The sequence below is a fragment of the Homalodisca vitripennis genome, chromosome 2 (assembly GCF_021130785.1).
Source record: "Homalodisca vitripennis isolate AUS2020 chromosome 2, UT_GWSS_2.1, whole genome shotgun sequence".
NCBI classification, from domain to species: Eukaryota; Metazoa; Arthropoda; class Insecta; order Hemiptera; family Cicadellidae; genus Homalodisca; species Homalodisca vitripennis.
In genome coordinates, this window is record NC_060208.1 from 205,736,086 (window position 1) to 205,753,099 (window position 17,014).

Here is a 17,014-nt window from a genome sequence, read left to right on the forward strand (position 1 = left end):
CACTTCTTGTATGTTGATGTAAATACTACTACTAAATACTAAGATCAAATATGCACACTGATTTTACAAAACAGAGATCACAAATGTAAAGGGTTTTACAAGTAAATATGCACTTATCATATAGAAAAAATAACAAAATTTCTAATCCTATCACGAGTTACGTAATCCCATTCCAAACAATAAATAAAATCAATAATTTTAAATCAAACTGTGCTTTTTTTTTATAAAATTGTGTCATGCATTGTTACGGTTGCATTTTACTATGATACTTTAAAAATGACGTTAGTGTAAGTACAATCAAAAGTGTCTTACATTCATATTGACAAAAAATTGTATAAAAAAACTTTCAAAAAAATTCATAAGTCCATAAGTTATTCAAACGAGTTAAGGATTCACAAGATCTTATTGCACTTTGGTCACATTTTATAAGCGTGCATTTATCAAGAAATTAATACGCAAAAAGGACAATATAAAAACTGATGCTAGAGGAGACAAAACATAACAAACAGCATTGCACAGTTGTATAAAAAATTATTATAAATATCGGAAAAAATTAAATAATTTATTTTGGTTGTAAACTTTTAAAAGGCTTTACTCTTTTGATACTTCTAGGTATTACAATTAAACAGTATCAGTATTTATCTTAAAAGGTCCTGTATACAAAATTGTATGAAAAGTCAAATTATTATTTCCTCTCAAATGATTTCAATGCCATATATATTAAAACCATATTTTTGTTTCTCTGTAAAAAAAACGCATGTCAATAAACGCTTCTAAGTAATATTATCTTGTGGGGGTTTCAAATATTTTTGTAAAGGCACTTCAAGGTTGAACAAACAAAATCAAAGATGCGATACAAATAAAAGCACTGCTGACACCTTCCCCAGTCAGTGTCCGCTACAAAAATAATGTAACAGTACGTGAAACATTCAGTCAAGGCTTGACCATGCCATTAGTCAGTACGTGAAACTTTCAGTCAAGGCTTGACTTTTCCATTAGTCAGTACATGAAACTTTCAGTCAAGGCTTGACTTTGCTATTAGTCGGTACGAGAAACTTTCAGTCAAGGCTTGACTTTTCCATTAGTCAGTACGTGCAACTTTCAGTCAAGGCTTGACTTTGCCATTAGTCAGTACACGAAACTTTCAGTCAAGGCTTGACTTTGCCATTAGTCAGTACATGAAACTTTCAGTCAAGGCTTGACTTTGCTATTAGTCAGTACGAGAAACTTTCAGTCAAGGCTTGACTATGCCATTAGTCTGGTTAACAATCTCACATTGACTAAATTAACTTCCAACTTAAACTAATTACAATAAATATAAAATCTTGTAATGAGAAATATTCTCTCCAACATTACAAACTAAAGCATTGTGTTAACTTAAGAAAGCTAGTCCTAAGGAAATGGAAAGAGGTTTTTGATTTCATTTCCGCACTGCAAATAGATTATTATTTGGTTTGAAAACAAAATAAATGTGTTTCATAATACAAAATATAATCCTAAAATATAGAATTAAAATTTCTTTAAAAAATATCAAAATCACAAAGAAAATATCAAAATATAGTAAACCTACTAAAAAGAATTATTATGTATAAGGAAAACATAAACACCGGTTGTAGTGATAGAAAAACTATAAAACTAAATATATCTAAGATAGCTTGTTGATCAGCTTTAACAAAAACTATATTAATAAACAGTAGCCGGATTCTTGTGTATTAGTGGAAAATGTACCGGCTTTTCATGAGGAAAATGGACTTTACTGCATTGTGATGTCTTATTACAATCGGTTTAGAAAATGGTAGGAGAAAAGAACTGGATGTGAATAACTGGATTTGGAAGGTTTGAAATGAACTGTATGTATTGTAATCTACTGACAACAGGAACTGTTGAACACAACAATAGCACCTCACATCCACAACGTGTCCAGCCTCCTCTTCATGAACGGCAACCAGTCCTTTTGAAACAAATAAAACTGAGTCTGTGTAGTTAAATGATGCACGATTGCACTTGTCTACATGATGGCACACCTTTCTTCTGGTTGCTCTCTGTCGCCCTGAAACAAACACACCAAATTGTTCAACATAAAATAACCCAATGAAAATGACTATTCCCAGTGAACTAGCCATGAAACAAGATAACTTATTCTTGGAGCAATTGGAAAGGTATTAATTTGATACTTCTAGTAAATTATCACACATTTTTCCAATATTACTTTTTATTTTTGCTAAGCATTTTGAAATTAAAGATTTAATCATCAGGCGACTCCACAAATCAATATTTACATGTTTCTAAACAATAAATATTAAAGTAACATATGGTAAAGGATAAATATCTTATCTTCATTGGTTTCCACACATAAAAATCCACACCCTCGGACTAGCAATGTTAAACAAACTGCTCTGTGATAGGCAGATTTTGTCAGAACACGAACATAACAAACAACACATATGACATAAATATAGTCACATCTACACATAAATGGAATGTCTAATTATGGAGAATAAATGACATTGTCTTCTATGTAATTTTGTTTTTAAAATATTCACAACAGAAATTAAAATAAGCTAAAACAACAAAAATAACTTCACATTTTGCCTCAAAAGTTAGTATACTTTAAGTCTCAAAAGACTTTAGTGTAGTAGATAAAATAACAAATTTTAAGTGACACTTAAATAGAGTCAGTGAAAGTTTAAGATCCGATAAATTGATAGTGGAATTCCATGGTCACTACGGAAGTCAATGCACAACTCATGATAGTGACAAATCAACAATTTTCAAAATTAATATTTTAAAGTGTGAAACTCCTTTCAAATTCTTGAGAACAACTAACTGTTAGACATAACACTTGGACGCACCTCCTTACTAAAGTCCAACACGGTATTAAAATTTAACCCTGACATCCGTATTACAGACGTCGTAAAAATGGCGTCAACTCCCGACGTCCATACAGTGCGGACGTGCACTTTTTATTATTTTACTGGCCACCTATTTTACCAAATGCTTTTAAATTCCACAGACTCATGCACAAAGATGTATTGCATCGAAATATATTAGTTTGTAAAGCTTTGACTTCGTATTTTGTCAGTCTGTGACTGAGCAATTGCAGTTCAGCTCGACTGACTGCTCACGCTTGTTGTAGACAGCTGTATTTCACGCAGTTGTGAATATTCAGTTTTCTTCACAGTTTTAGGTTAAAACGGTAACACAGGAAGAATGGAAAGGAATTTTTGTGAGTGTAGCATTCAAAGCACTCAGTGTAGGGATAAAAGAAAAAAAGGAAGGTATTTTTGTGTACATTGCCAAAAAGGAATTCACCCCAATTGTTTTGGTGACCAAAAGTGCTAAAACATTTTGTAGTGATGTAAATATTGTTTTAAGCCTTTTTTAATTTAGGCTATGGATGGTTTCAATTATTTTAACAGTAATACCTATGTTCCATGTTTATTTCAAGTACTGTGAATTTCAAAGCTTGTATTACATTGACTTTGCCAGAAATGACAAAAAGGAAAACGACTCGTCTTTACATGGATGTTACTCCACTTGTATATAAGGTAGACCTATAGTTTTTGTGTCAAAGATCTTTTGGCTATATGGTTTCCATCCTCAAAATTTAAATTCATTTTTCATTTATGTATATGTAGAATTAGCTTGATATCTTAAAAAAAATAGTTGAGCTATGAGTTTTTTACAAAACCCTTACATTTTGTCTAAAAATGGCTTGGGATGTCTGCCACATCACTTGATAAAATGGCTGGGGTTAAAAGGGTTAAAATAATAAATTAAACTACATCCAGTCAAACAACTGTTACCCTTACACTACTCACCTGTTGATGGTAGAGCTCTGTTCCACTCTGTCTGGATCGGCTCAGAGACAACTGGGTTCGTTTCCTCTCCACTAGTCCCACCTCCTGTCAAACAGAGAAGATGTTTATATAAACTCTATTATAGGCCTATACTTTAATTAGTTTTAACTTGAAATTAAATATATTTTTTACGCACAGTACAGTTCATGCAACACTTAGTGTAAAAAAATTATACTGTTTAGCATTTAGTTACAGTATTATTGAAAAATGGTTAAGTTGACAATGGCAATGTTTTAGTAAACTATAAAAATGAATGATTTCTTAGTGTTGTATCATTTAGAAAGTGGAATTCAGGTTATAAAACTAAAATAAAGAAAAAAAATAATATAAAGGTATGTTCTAAAAATGCCTTTTTTGAGATATCCACCTTTTTTACTAAATAATTTATATATATTTGGAACAGCTTAATTGATTAATGAGAAATGTTGTCCATTATCCATTCCTACAAAGATCTAGTTTAAGGAAAATAATCATCTTATCATCCTATATTCAACATCAAATGGCAAACATTTTCTAATTAACATAAACTGTCTGTTTATATAAAATCCAAAAGATAACATTTCAGTTCTTTTATTTCCCATTCTATGGTACAACTGCCAAAATTATGAAAAACAGTGTACTAGTTGCATTTTCCTGCCAATACGACCTTAGCTAACGTTATAGTTTTCTGCCACCTCTACAACCCTTGCATTCAGTGCACCCAACTAAAATTGCCAAAAAATGATGCAGGGATAAAATAATTATAAGCAGTCCAAATGTACTAAAACGGGCATTGCGGGACATTTTTACATTGAAATAAATACTCTTTTTAGTAATATAGACGTTGCAAGTGAGAAAACTTTACATCCAGAAGGCGTTATAACGTGTTTTACTGTGAATGGTTTTGTCATAACTGTCATACACTTTCGGTGATGGTGTTTTGATAGCCATACCAACAGATAGGAAATAAAATGGACTAGAAACAATTACTCTAATTGTTGTTTTTAAGGTAACCGTAACACACGACTTTTATAATGATTAAATATAAAAAGTTTACTTACGTCTCCGGCCTGGTTCAGTATCTGGATGGTCATCTGATCTGCCACGGTCCACTGCTGTCCCGACATGACGAGGTGGTGGGGCGGCTCATGGTCTTGTCCGGAGTCCTGAGACCAGATAGTCACGGTGTCTCCTGCCTTCACCTTGGAGTTAGCTCGGAACTTGAATGAACATGACTCATCACTGGTCTTTGCCATCACTTGCCACCTGCCCACCAGCAGCTCCTGCAACCACACGACCCAACATAGAGATAAACTATGGAACTGAGCACAACACAGGATACATGGTTCACTAGAAATCCAAATGGCATACCGCTCCCTTGCTACTGAAGGGCAGTCAAAGAGCAGGTGTTCAGCAGTTTCCTTCTGCTCATTACACCTTCTACAGAGCGGATCCTCCTGAAGGATGCCGACACTGTGAGGATGCTTCCTCATGTGACCATGTCCCGTGATGAGACCAATAACCCGAGAAGAAATTTATCTATTTAATGAGAGAAGGTCCAACGCAACCCTGGAGGAAGGTGACTGTAATACCATTCTACCCATTCTCAAGCCCGGATGCAACCTCCACCTTCTCTCATGGTCCGCACGAATCCATTTCGAGACAACCCTAGAGGATTCACACCTTGGAACACCGCATTACGGTTGAGAGCCCGTCATAATTGTCTCTGAGCATGACCAGGAACCCAACAAACGGTCACATTGTTGATTCTGGCAAGAGAGGAAATGGCCTGATAGCAATCCCAAACCAGTTTGGATTTGATCACGCAAGAACAGTCCAGCACCATCAGTCCAGCGCTGCCTGACTGTCCGTGAAAATATTAATCATCTTGCTCCTATATCGCAGACGAAGATTCTCACGAACACATTCCATAATGGCTGCGAACTCCGCTTGAAAAATCCACACGGAACTAACTACTTGGACATGTTAGAACTATGTGTTTCCACAAATTGATGATGTTGAAAGGTAAAAAGGAATAACTGTTACTTTCCAACAAAATGGAGCACCGCCTCACTACAGTCTTATTGTGCGTCAAGCTCTCAACAGAAGATTCCTTAATCAGGGGATTGGTAGTGGTCCTCTTACGTGGCCACCAAGGAGCCCTGACTTAAATCCTTTTTGATTTTTTATCTTTTGGGGTTACATAAAAAACATTATCTACGCTCAAAATATCCAGTACCTACAACATCTAAAGGACCGAATCACCGATACAATAACAACTGGACTCCTGACATGATAAAGAGGACCTGGATGGAGGTGGAGTATCGCTTTGATGTGTATCGTGCCACAGGCGGAGCTCACATCACAACATACTAAATATGTAAATACAAATTTATGATATTTTTCTAAATAATTAAATTTATTTTTATTGCATTCTGAGTTATTAAAAATCAAAATTAAGGCCACCTTTTTCGATGACCCTGTATAATTATGTAGATTGGATGCTGTATTATAAAATATAATTTTTTTATTACAAAAATATTGATCAGTATCTAAATCTAGTATTAGAAATAAATAGTAGACCACTGACCCTGTTCCCTTTGTTGTGCAGCTTTATAAACTTGGCTTGAGGATCAACATCCACCACCTCCAAGTCAGTCTTGTAGCTGGACGAGATCGTGTAGTCCTGGAGGCTGCTGGTCTCACTGTCCTCCAGCAGAGTAGTGCGCTTGCGCTTGGCCGAGCGAGCTGGCGTGTCACGGCGCAGTGGGGTCAAGCGGGAGACATTAGCCGGGCGCCCGGGCGTACCATGTACTGGAGTGATGTTCAATCTGGCACAAAACCATTCTGCTGATTATAAATCGTAAAAAGTATAACTTCATCAACATTGTCAGTGATTTTGAAGCTTTTTTAAGAACAGTCTATGCACTGGACATCTAATACCTTTAAACGAGCAATTCTTTATATTACGGCTTCAACTATTTTCATCAAATTTAGTATTGCATTTCTTTTAGGAACGGGTTTCTAATCGCCTAAATAGAAATTCTTTTGTTGACTGTTGTTTGCATGGACAAATTTTAATGGAGCAACAAATTTTCAAATTAATTAGTATGTCATTTTTTAAACCGTCACACATATTTGGAAGAGCTTCATAAAAAAAATATGAAACATAAACGCATCTTTTGCTCTAGCATCCTTTAATGAAGAAAATGACAGAACAATAAATAGCCATGGTTTGCAGACAAGTATATCATAAAATGAATCCCAAAACATGATTTACCAGAAAAAATACCAAGCAAAGATCGGTTTCCTGATGTTTATTTTTAAAGACAAACGTCAGGTCACACAAGCGTTAACATTTATATTACTGTACCATTGTTGTATTATGTAGCATCAAAATGGTTTCATGCTAACAAATTCGCAAACTTAAATTACATAGTTTTGTTTTTGAGTTCATATCAATCTATTAGTTTCTGTGCTTGTAGTTTGGTAGATGATGGTCAGTTAGCACCTGTTCACATGATATGCCAAAACTTGCTGTATCCACAAATTCATAAACGAATTGCTCTGTAAACTCAAACATTCTCAGCAATATGATTCCATACAGTTTCATACTTATGAAACATAGGGTACACAATAAACTGTTATATATAAAGTACTTTATACTGTTATTTATGCAGGCAACTCTATTATGTATAGTAACAAACACTTTTGCGAACATAAGGAATGTATGTCAAAAGTGAACATTCATTAATTAAGAGTAAGGGTATTAATCTTTACTCCTTATTTTAGTGTTTTAGATGACACCATATAATATAATCCCAATATATAAATATAAAATATATATATATATATATATATATATATATATCATCATGTAATACATCAAGTAAAACTATTTATGATGGTCCAGTTCTTATTCTCATTGTGAAGATTAAAAAAAATAATGGCTCTGCAAAATGCTGGATTTTAATTCAGAAAAAAAACCGTTGGTGAGACAATGTATGACTTGAAAAAAGATTTTATTCCTCAACATATTGATTTCAGTACTGAGCATTGTATTTCAATGGTAAAACTGTGAAAGATGTCTAGTTTCAACATACCGCTCTTCCTCCGACTCCAAGAGCTTGCGATAGGCCGCTATCTCCAGGTCCAGTTGTACCTTGATGTCCATGAGATCCTGGTATTCCTGCATGCGCTGCTGCATCTCTTCGTGCAGGCGAGACAATTCACGTTCCTGTCGGGAAGACTCCAACATGTGTCGGTTGCGCTCATTCTCCAGCTGCTTCTCCAAGTCACGCACTTGCAGCTGGAAGATGATCATTGAACATCAAAATTTGTTAAATGGGTCTCATTCTAAAATTTCTGTAACCCAACTAACACAAAATTGGTGGTAGTCAAACTTTTACACTAAAATTTCCAGCGCCAAACTATGTTGTAACTGGGGGAAATGGTCTAAAAGTTCCGCAATCATAAAATGTTTTAATGAATTTTGCAAACAAAAACCTTTAACCTTTTAACCGCCACGCCTTAAGATATATCGTGCAACTCTAGTTTTGTGAAGAAACGCCACACCCAAGTATACTGGTTTTCATATTATCAGCGGTTTTCTTTTTTTTATAAGCAGTTATTTTTGTTAGAAATGTCTAAAATATACCTATTCAGTTGGTGGTGCTATCTTGTGGACATTACTCAAACTACTTAGAAACTACGTGCTTTGTATCGTCCATGGGTTCGGAAATAGTTACGTTGATATTTTACAAGGTGTTTTCCGGTGTTTATTCGTAGATAGTAGTAATGTTGTTATTATTTGACATTACCTGAGAAGTTTGTAAACATTGTTGATTGTTTACTCTATTTATTAAACTATAAATAATGTGTTATGTCAAAAACTCTTAAAATTGGGAAAAAATTCTTGGCACTGGGGGATCTTAGTACATAACTAAAACTGGCACTCGAGTGTTGCCACGAATCCAGGAACACGGCAGTTAAAGGGTTAATCAAAACAGTGAGTGAAGTAAGAGAGATAGAGTCCACGCGCTATCACAGTTGTATGTGTACTAAGCATAAAAACATTTTGATACAAAGATAATGGCTCTAGCCGTACCCACTATCTCAACATGTCAAAACGTACGACTACTTTCTGGATAGCCCTCATATGAAAGGATACAAATTTAAAAATAAAACAATTTGCATGTCATCATTAAAATAGGTATTTCAAATACCAAAGATATTTCTGCTGTTAAAACAATTATTTTGTCCTTCACTAATTGTCATTTGTATAGTAGCTGACTATGTTCACATTAAGTAGATTTTCGTATTATTGATATTAGTGGGACACAACTGTATAAAAAACTCAACCCATTTCACAAATGTAACAATCCAAAAATGAGGAAATAAGACACCGTGGCAAGGTGAGATGATCAAAACCATTATGGCTGAAATCATGTATCAAACAAATTAGAAAACCATTTCTGACTACTGAATTGAAGAACAATTGCTAGTGTAACCATTACTTCTAAACACGATTTTTAAATAAAACTCTGTCAAAAAATCGTGTATGAAGCAATTTTGTTCAATTTGCATGTGTATAACAGGGAGTCAATGGTTTTTGGACAACTGATGAGCAGTCTGCTGTTTAACTACATTCTTAATTAAAAGATTATTGAAATTAAATCATGATGAAACAGAGAAAAAAATCAATACTTAACCAAATGTTATAGCTTCTATTGAACAAATGATGAAAAATCTAATAGATCATTTTTTCTGGGTCATAACACAGTTCAGCATTCATTTTGTAATTTCTTCCATATAATGTAACTCAAACTGCATTGCTTAATCTTTCGACCACAGCGTATTGTTCAACCGGCCGAGCTAGTGCACAGTATTTTCAGACTAAGTCACTCAGACGGCACAGCGTAGCTCCAATACCACGATCGTTTTATTCACCTTTCATAATGAAAAGTAACCATTTGTGTTGTATATAACTATTTTGTTGCATTTGTTAACTACTTCCTTTAGTATTTTGATTCCATCTGTCAAGATAAAATCTTTGTAACTGTATTGGCTTATTTGATAAAGCTATAAATATTAATTTATTTCACAATTCTTTTACTACAGAACACCATTAATTCTACCAAAACAAAAATTTTTAATAAGCCATGCATAAAGTTATTATAAAATACAAACTTCATTACGTTATACTTTTTAGAAAAGAATCTTAGAAGTATTTTAGTTAAACAATAGATCTACTAAAAATAGGGGGAGGGAGTTTTCCCTCCTACCATCCTTCACCAGACCTACACACAATCATAGCTTAACACATTGAGTGCGGCGCGCGGGAGTTCCCGCGCTACAGCCAGGCGCCGCCGTGCTGCGCGCCGGAGTTCCCGCGCTTTTGCACCCTTGATTGTTTACAACTCAGTCTGTGGTTAGCATTGCTTGTAGTTTGTTTCGCGCGGCCGCAGCACTGTGTATCGGCTATAACCTCACTTTTGTGCAGTTTCAGTTTCCGAGTAGCGCCTTTCGTTTAGTTTTGATCGTGTGCTTCGTAATTTACTTAGTTTGGGGTGTTGTTCTTAGTTAATAACACATTTTATTTATTGTGTTAGGGTTTTAAATTTTAATAAATGGCTGCTTCGACCTCTAGACAAAATAATGACACTGCTAACTCTAGTGACAGTGAATCAGACATAAGTGAGGACAGCGACTATGACCTGAGTGGAGATGAAAGTGACAATTTGGATGAAGATAATGACCATCTCAACCCTTCGTGGTCTCCCTTTACACAAGGACTTCGCCGTATACCATTTACAGCAGAAAATAGGTTCAAAGTACCAGTACCTGGTAACAACAAGCCAATAGATTGGTTTACTCTGGTACTTGATGATATTTTCCTAGAGAATATTGTTCGAGAATCGAACATATATGCATTTGAAGTGTATGGTAAGCCAAATCTTGGAGAACACTCAAGAATAAACAAATGGCAAGATTTGACTGTTCCAGAATTAAAGGTATTTATAGGTTTACTACTGCATATGGGAACCATCAGATTGAACCGTTACCAGGACTACTGGAAGACATCCAGATTATTTGATATTAAATGTTTCAGAGATCAAATGAGCAGAGATAGATTTTTGCTCATTCTTAGATGTCTGCATTTCTCAAGAAATGTAGAAGGAGAGGGCAAAGATGACAGATTGAAAAAAATTAGCATGTTGGTTAGCTATTTCAATCAAAAAATGGACGATTTATATTATCCACGCAGGGAACTTTCCCTTGATGAGGGTATGGTGCTGTGGAGAGGGCGTTTGCTCTTTCGACAGTATATCAAGGGGAAGCGCCACAAATATGGCGTAAAGTTGTACTCCCTTTGTGAGCCTCAGGGCCTTGTGATTAGGTTTGCAGTGTATTCTGGTGGTGAAGGTGAGTTAGGGGGCAAAGGCCACGCCTCTAAGGTGGTTATGCACCTAATGAGAGGGAAACTTGGTGTAGGCCATTCCTTATATATGGATAACTACTATAATAGTGTTGCTCTTGCCTCCAAGTTGTTAGCAAATAAAACATACTGTACTGGCACCCTCAGACTCGACAGGAAGCATGTTCCAGCTGACGTCAAGACAGCAGGTGGGGGAGACAATACAAAGATACGCTGAAGGAGTCATGGTGGCCAAATGGAGGGACAAGCGGATAGTGTCATATCTATCTACTGAACATGAAAACAACATTGTGCTAATATCTAATCGACGTAATGTGCAACGAGAAAAGCCCATGGCTATTGTCCAGTACAATGCCAACATGAAGGGGGTAGATAGGAGTGACCAAATGCTCGCCTACTACCCCAGTGACCATAAATCTGTACGTTGGTACAAGAAGATTTTCATACATCTTCTACAAATGATAATGGTAAATGCCCACAAGTTGTACAATGTTGCAAATGACACCAATACTATGCAACTGTATGATTTTCGCTTACAGGTTATTGATGCTCTGTTACCTCCCAAACAACAAGCTCCTCCAGTGCGGCCTCCACGCATCCCGCTGCACGTTCTTTCAAAGACCACTGCGCTTGACAAGAAAGGACGACTTCTAGGAAAAAGATGCCGTCAGTGTCTAAAGGAAGGAAGGCGCAAAGAAACTGTGTACATGTGTGCGCAATGCCCTGGCGAACCGCCACTGTGTGCGTTGGGTTGCTACGACAAGTACCATGCGCAGCTTCAAGAATAAGTGTCAAAAGAGGATGTTGGGTGATTTTGTAAATATGTATATAAAACAAATACTTTGTTTTTTTCCTAAATAGTTATAGGTATAAATATAAACACTAATGGCCACTGATTTCTAACATTCTTTTTGTGGTAAATGACATAACGACATGGTATGTGCTCGCTCAGTGCTTGGCGCGGGAATTCCCGCTCAACTTTACGACGTCATCAATTGCTTTCCAGAGACTTCATAAACACAACTGGACATCATATTTCAACTATAAACAGCCAAAGGTACACATTCACGCATAAATAAACTATTTTAAATATTCATATCTTGCACTAATGCTAAGCGCGGGAAAACCCGCTTATAATAATGATGTCATAAAAATGTATCAATTTTGTTATGAACCATTTTTTATTGTTATACATTTAGTTTATGAGGGCCAAACTTAAAGATTTTTCAGTTAGATGATTTCAGCTTCTGGCAAAAATTTCCTAAAACTATACAGCAGTCAATGTGTTAAAACATATTTTCTGAACTTAGCTTAAACCAAAGATTAAATTTCTATTATTATAATTATCATAACTCTCCTATAGAGTACAAGGCTTTGTTGGTGAAAAAGATTTTTAGCTTCTTCTTCTTAAATTCTGATTGATAAACTTGGGATATTAAAGTCCAGTGGGAGGTTTGTTATAAGCTTTGGAGCCAATGTAATTTGGTTTGGTAAAGATTTAAATATGATTTACCTTTTGATTAGACTCTACCAAAATTAGATGAGTAAAAATTTTTTACTTTCAAACCTCAAAACAAATTTTAAGTCTAGGATTACAAATACGGTGAAAATAAATATAACATATGTTATTAAAATCTTGCAGAACTATCAATTTTGGATTTGACAACTTTCGGTAAGGATTACAACTCACCGTGAGAGCAGCATTGGCAGCCTCCATGTCAGACAACTTGCGCTGCCACTCCTCTTGGCGCACCGACATCTTGCGCATCTCCTCTATGGCACTGGCCGCCTGGTTGCTGTTACGGTCCAGTTGTCGCTCCAAACTGTTAATCTACAACAAACACACGAATCTTCACCGGTTGTTTATATTTAAATAATATCCGACTTAAACCCTAAGTTATAGGAGGTAAATTTAATAGCTCCTTTTAAAGCTATTCTTTATGAATGAAAAGCAGATATTGTACAGTTAAAAGAAATGCTTTTTACAAAAAAGGCAACACACTAAATGTAAACACATTTTCAGTGTAAATTATAATTTGTTTGGTGCAGGTAACAAATGAAACATATGTCTCAATTAATTATTTAATGGTATAGAAATTAACATTATCTTTAACAGCTGTTTTTATAAAATAAATGTTTTTCCCTTCTGATTTGCTTATTGGCTGGTCTTATATATTTTATAAAGTGACCTCGATGTACACTTGCTTTGCTTTTCTTTTATCTATATAATTTTGTTACTTAATTTAAAGTATTAATTGGATACCTATAACATTAACTTAAATTGCTAAATTATTGCCATATTTTAGACACATACAGAGTAGTTACCAGGTATACAGTTATACATTACTGGTCATACAAATGTAATTTAGTGCATCTTAAACAAATTTATATGGTTATTTTTGCTCTGGTTAAAAAGTATTTAATTCGAGTTGACGAGTATGCTTTCCAAAGTCTATGCTCCAATTCGTAGTCTTAGGGAACCTGTCCGAATTTTATCTTAATTATTAGTTTAAAATAACTCATCAAAACTGATAAGGTTCAGATAGAGGGAATTGATTAGCAGATGAACTGTAATTTATAGTAATTAGTCCTCAACTTGATTAATCAACGACCTATTCAAGTCAAATTGTCCTGTCATTTTTGGAAATTAAGTGAATTTAATCACAAAGAGATCGAGTTATCTATAGAACCAACATGATGATATGATAATCTTACAAGGAATATGAGAGGCCAATATCTGACAGTTACTATTTTAAACTTGTGGTGTTGGTGTTTAAAATATCATATCTATAACAATTCTGTTCAACCTCTTTATCTACAGTTTTGGCCACGCTAATATAAAACACCTTTGTGCAGCTCAGGCTACAAATAATGTCATAAAACAACATTACCCCCAGAAGTTTGTACGGAAAATTATACACAGTTTATAACAACATCTACTTAACATACAAACATATTTACTAAAAAAATAAATATCAGCATAATAGTAATAAAAACTTTTATTCTTGTGTTTTATAAATAGTGTTTATTACGGAATTTCACAGTTTATTGTTCATTTTAAGCTTGTGATGATGGCCCTGGAACAAGTGGGTTAGGCCCCCGCACTAAAAAAATATTTAAGCATAAGTGGATTTCAATTGTAAATATTTGTAGCTATAGTGACAGTAATACATATACTGAACACAAAAAATAATAATGAGAAGTATATTTACGTTATAGACTAGTACATGGTGATGTTTTTTGGTAAACTTTTGATTTTTTACAAAAAAAACTTTTAAGTTTTAAAACAAGACTTTCTGTTAGAAAATATTTATGCATTAGCATTTGTGTAGAAAGAGGAAGAACTCAGCTTTAAAAAAATATTAGTCCTATAGTTTTCTTATAATTGGTTAAAATATTATACTTATTTTTTTAATCGTTAAAACGAGCAACAGTGTAAGAAAGTTGTCAAAAGGCGGCAGTGAAAGTGTTAACCTAGAGTAATAGATGACACTACATTCATTCTCATCAGACACTCACCTTCTCCTCATAGAGAGCGTTGCTCTCGTCCTTGGTGCGCCGCAGCTCCTCCTCGCACTGCCTGCGCACATCCTGCAGCATGGCGTACAACCGCTCCTCGTACTCCTGAGCCAATCGACCGTCAATCTCCGTGATCTCACGCTTCTGCTGAGTGTGAGTCTCCACCATCTGCTTCTGGAAGAGCTGCGTACAACAGAGCAACCGTTAATATTACAAGACATGGTTAAAGCATCCCAAGATTATAGCTAAAATTCGAGAAGAGATATTTCACAACACAGATGGGTTACGCACTGCGATACTTCCATCAAAATGACTAGCCTCTATTCTCTTTGCTATATTTTGTCAGCTGATAACCATTCCCAGCACTTATTGCAGCGGTGATTGCTCTATGGTTGCCGTGTGTGTTTATTGTTGTTTAGTGCAATTTTCCAACGAGTATTTTTATTTTACATAGCATATTTAACAAAACAATGACAGATTCCTGTGACAATCCTGTAACCCGTTTGAAAGCATAACTTAATGCAAGCATTTCTTAAACAAACAAGCATTTTGAGCCATTAACCCTTTGACTGGTGGGGTTTTCATCAGCAAGAGAGCCCTAAAAAGCGAGATTTTATTTTCGATTTTTTTTAGGGGATTTGGGTTTACTTCAGTAGATGTGTTACAAAAACATTCAATTAAGCGTTTTTGAAGATTTTGTTTTTGTATTTATACAGAAATTAATCTAATTATGCTCAAAAGTTATTATATTTACAAAATATGAGAATAAAATAAAATATTCAGCATTTTCTCATAAACATAATAAGATACAAGTTAGTAACAGTACACAAGTCTTCTCAGACATCTTTGATGGTATGAAAGGCGCTAAAACAGTTGGACACACAAAGCGGAACGTCGCAATCCCAGCACATTGTGTCCCGGCACCGCTTCTCGCCGACACTGGTCTATCTGCACACATACATGCTCTCCTCTGCTTGTCCTTATCTGTAGCAGGGATGGTAGCGGGAAAATGCCGAGCAGTAAGTGTCAGGGGAGCATCTTGGCCAAAAGTTCATCTGTAAATCTATCTCGCACCATTTTACCTAATCAGTAATTACACAAACAGCCATATTTATTTACTCACAGTCAACACAACAAAACGTTTACAATCAAGGCAACCGGTAACGTTAAAGTAATGTTATAACCTGTATTCACTACACAAACAGAAATAGTATCAGCTGATTACTTGGAACAACTGATTGAATATCATCTTATGGCCTGAATACCGTTAATTGGATCTGAAAGAAATAAATAAAAGAAGCACTGCGATCTAGTAGGACCGACGTAAACTACTTGACGTTTCTTATTTATTCCGCTAGATCGCATTCGTATTCAAGCAAGAGATTATTCATCACGAAACATTATTATGAAAACTGTTTAGCAATATAGCGCTTCCTGCACGGCTATCAGGTTACTGCAGACGGCACGTAGGGCGCTCTCGAATATGTTGTGGGATTACTAGTCAAAGGGTTAATACATCATATACTAATGTTGTACAATACCTTCTCCTTGAAGTCAAGATCCTCACGAGCAGTCTGCAGCTGATTCTCGGCCTCCACACGCTTGAGGATCTCCTCCTCAGCCATCTTCTTGCTCTCTCCCAGCTGCAGGGTCAGTGAGGAGTTTTCCTTCACCAATTTCTGAAACATTCAATAATTTCTTTTACTTAAAGAACAATTTTAAATATTTATTGAACCAGTATTAAAATTAAACTAAAAATGTTGATAGTCCAAACTGTTTATGAAATTATCTAGTTTATCTAGGGCAATTTGAATGGAAATATTCAAAGCAATTCAGCAAACTTTTAAATGCAACAATATTCCTTTACAAGGAATAGATAACTTAATAAATCTAGCTTAGGCAACTCCCCATTTTCTTAAGTAGTTGGACTTCACTTCTAAGACAGGAAATAAACGTTCTTTTTTACTTAATACAAACACTGTAGTTATTAAATTATGATATTTAGCACAAGTAGTATTATTCATACATAAGTTCAAAATTTCTCTTATACACCCAAAAATTTATATATCTACAAGTATTATTACACACTCCTTGTACAATTTGATTAGGATCATGAACCTTTCTGAATGTAGAGGAAATTATTTAACTAGTTTTTGGTCCATTTAGAAAATGTGTTAAAAATGTTTTCTCGTCAATTTGATTTCTCACTCTAGCTGCT

General features: G+C 35.1%; 1 protein-coding gene across 1 annotated transcript in view; it reads right to left on the reverse strand.

Annotated features, from left to right (window-relative positions):
• Nucleotides 1-1,837: 1,837 nt before the first annotated feature.
• The window catches only part of LOC124355308 (lamin Dm0-like), a 57,895-nt gene continuing 42,718 nt past the window's right edge, over nucleotides 1,838-17,014 (reverse strand). Inside the window, exons 3-10 of the mRNA XM_046806400.1 lie at nucleotides 16,338-16,475; nucleotides 14,797-14,979; nucleotides 12,968-13,108; nucleotides 7,943-8,148; nucleotides 6,430-6,670; nucleotides 4,901-5,122; nucleotides 3,822-3,905; nucleotides 1,838-2,050 (exon numbers count right to left, since the gene is read on the reverse strand). Coding sequence (XP_046662356.1) covers nucleotides 2,009-2,050; nucleotides 3,822-3,905; nucleotides 4,901-5,122; nucleotides 6,430-6,670; nucleotides 7,943-8,148; nucleotides 12,968-13,108; nucleotides 14,797-14,979; nucleotides 16,338-16,475 — 1,257 coding nt within the window. The 3' untranslated portion in view covers nucleotides 1,838-2,008. The remainder of the gene's footprint in view (nucleotides 2,051-3,821; nucleotides 3,906-4,900; nucleotides 5,123-6,429; nucleotides 6,671-7,942; nucleotides 8,149-12,967; nucleotides 13,109-14,796; nucleotides 14,980-16,337; nucleotides 16,476-17,014) is intronic.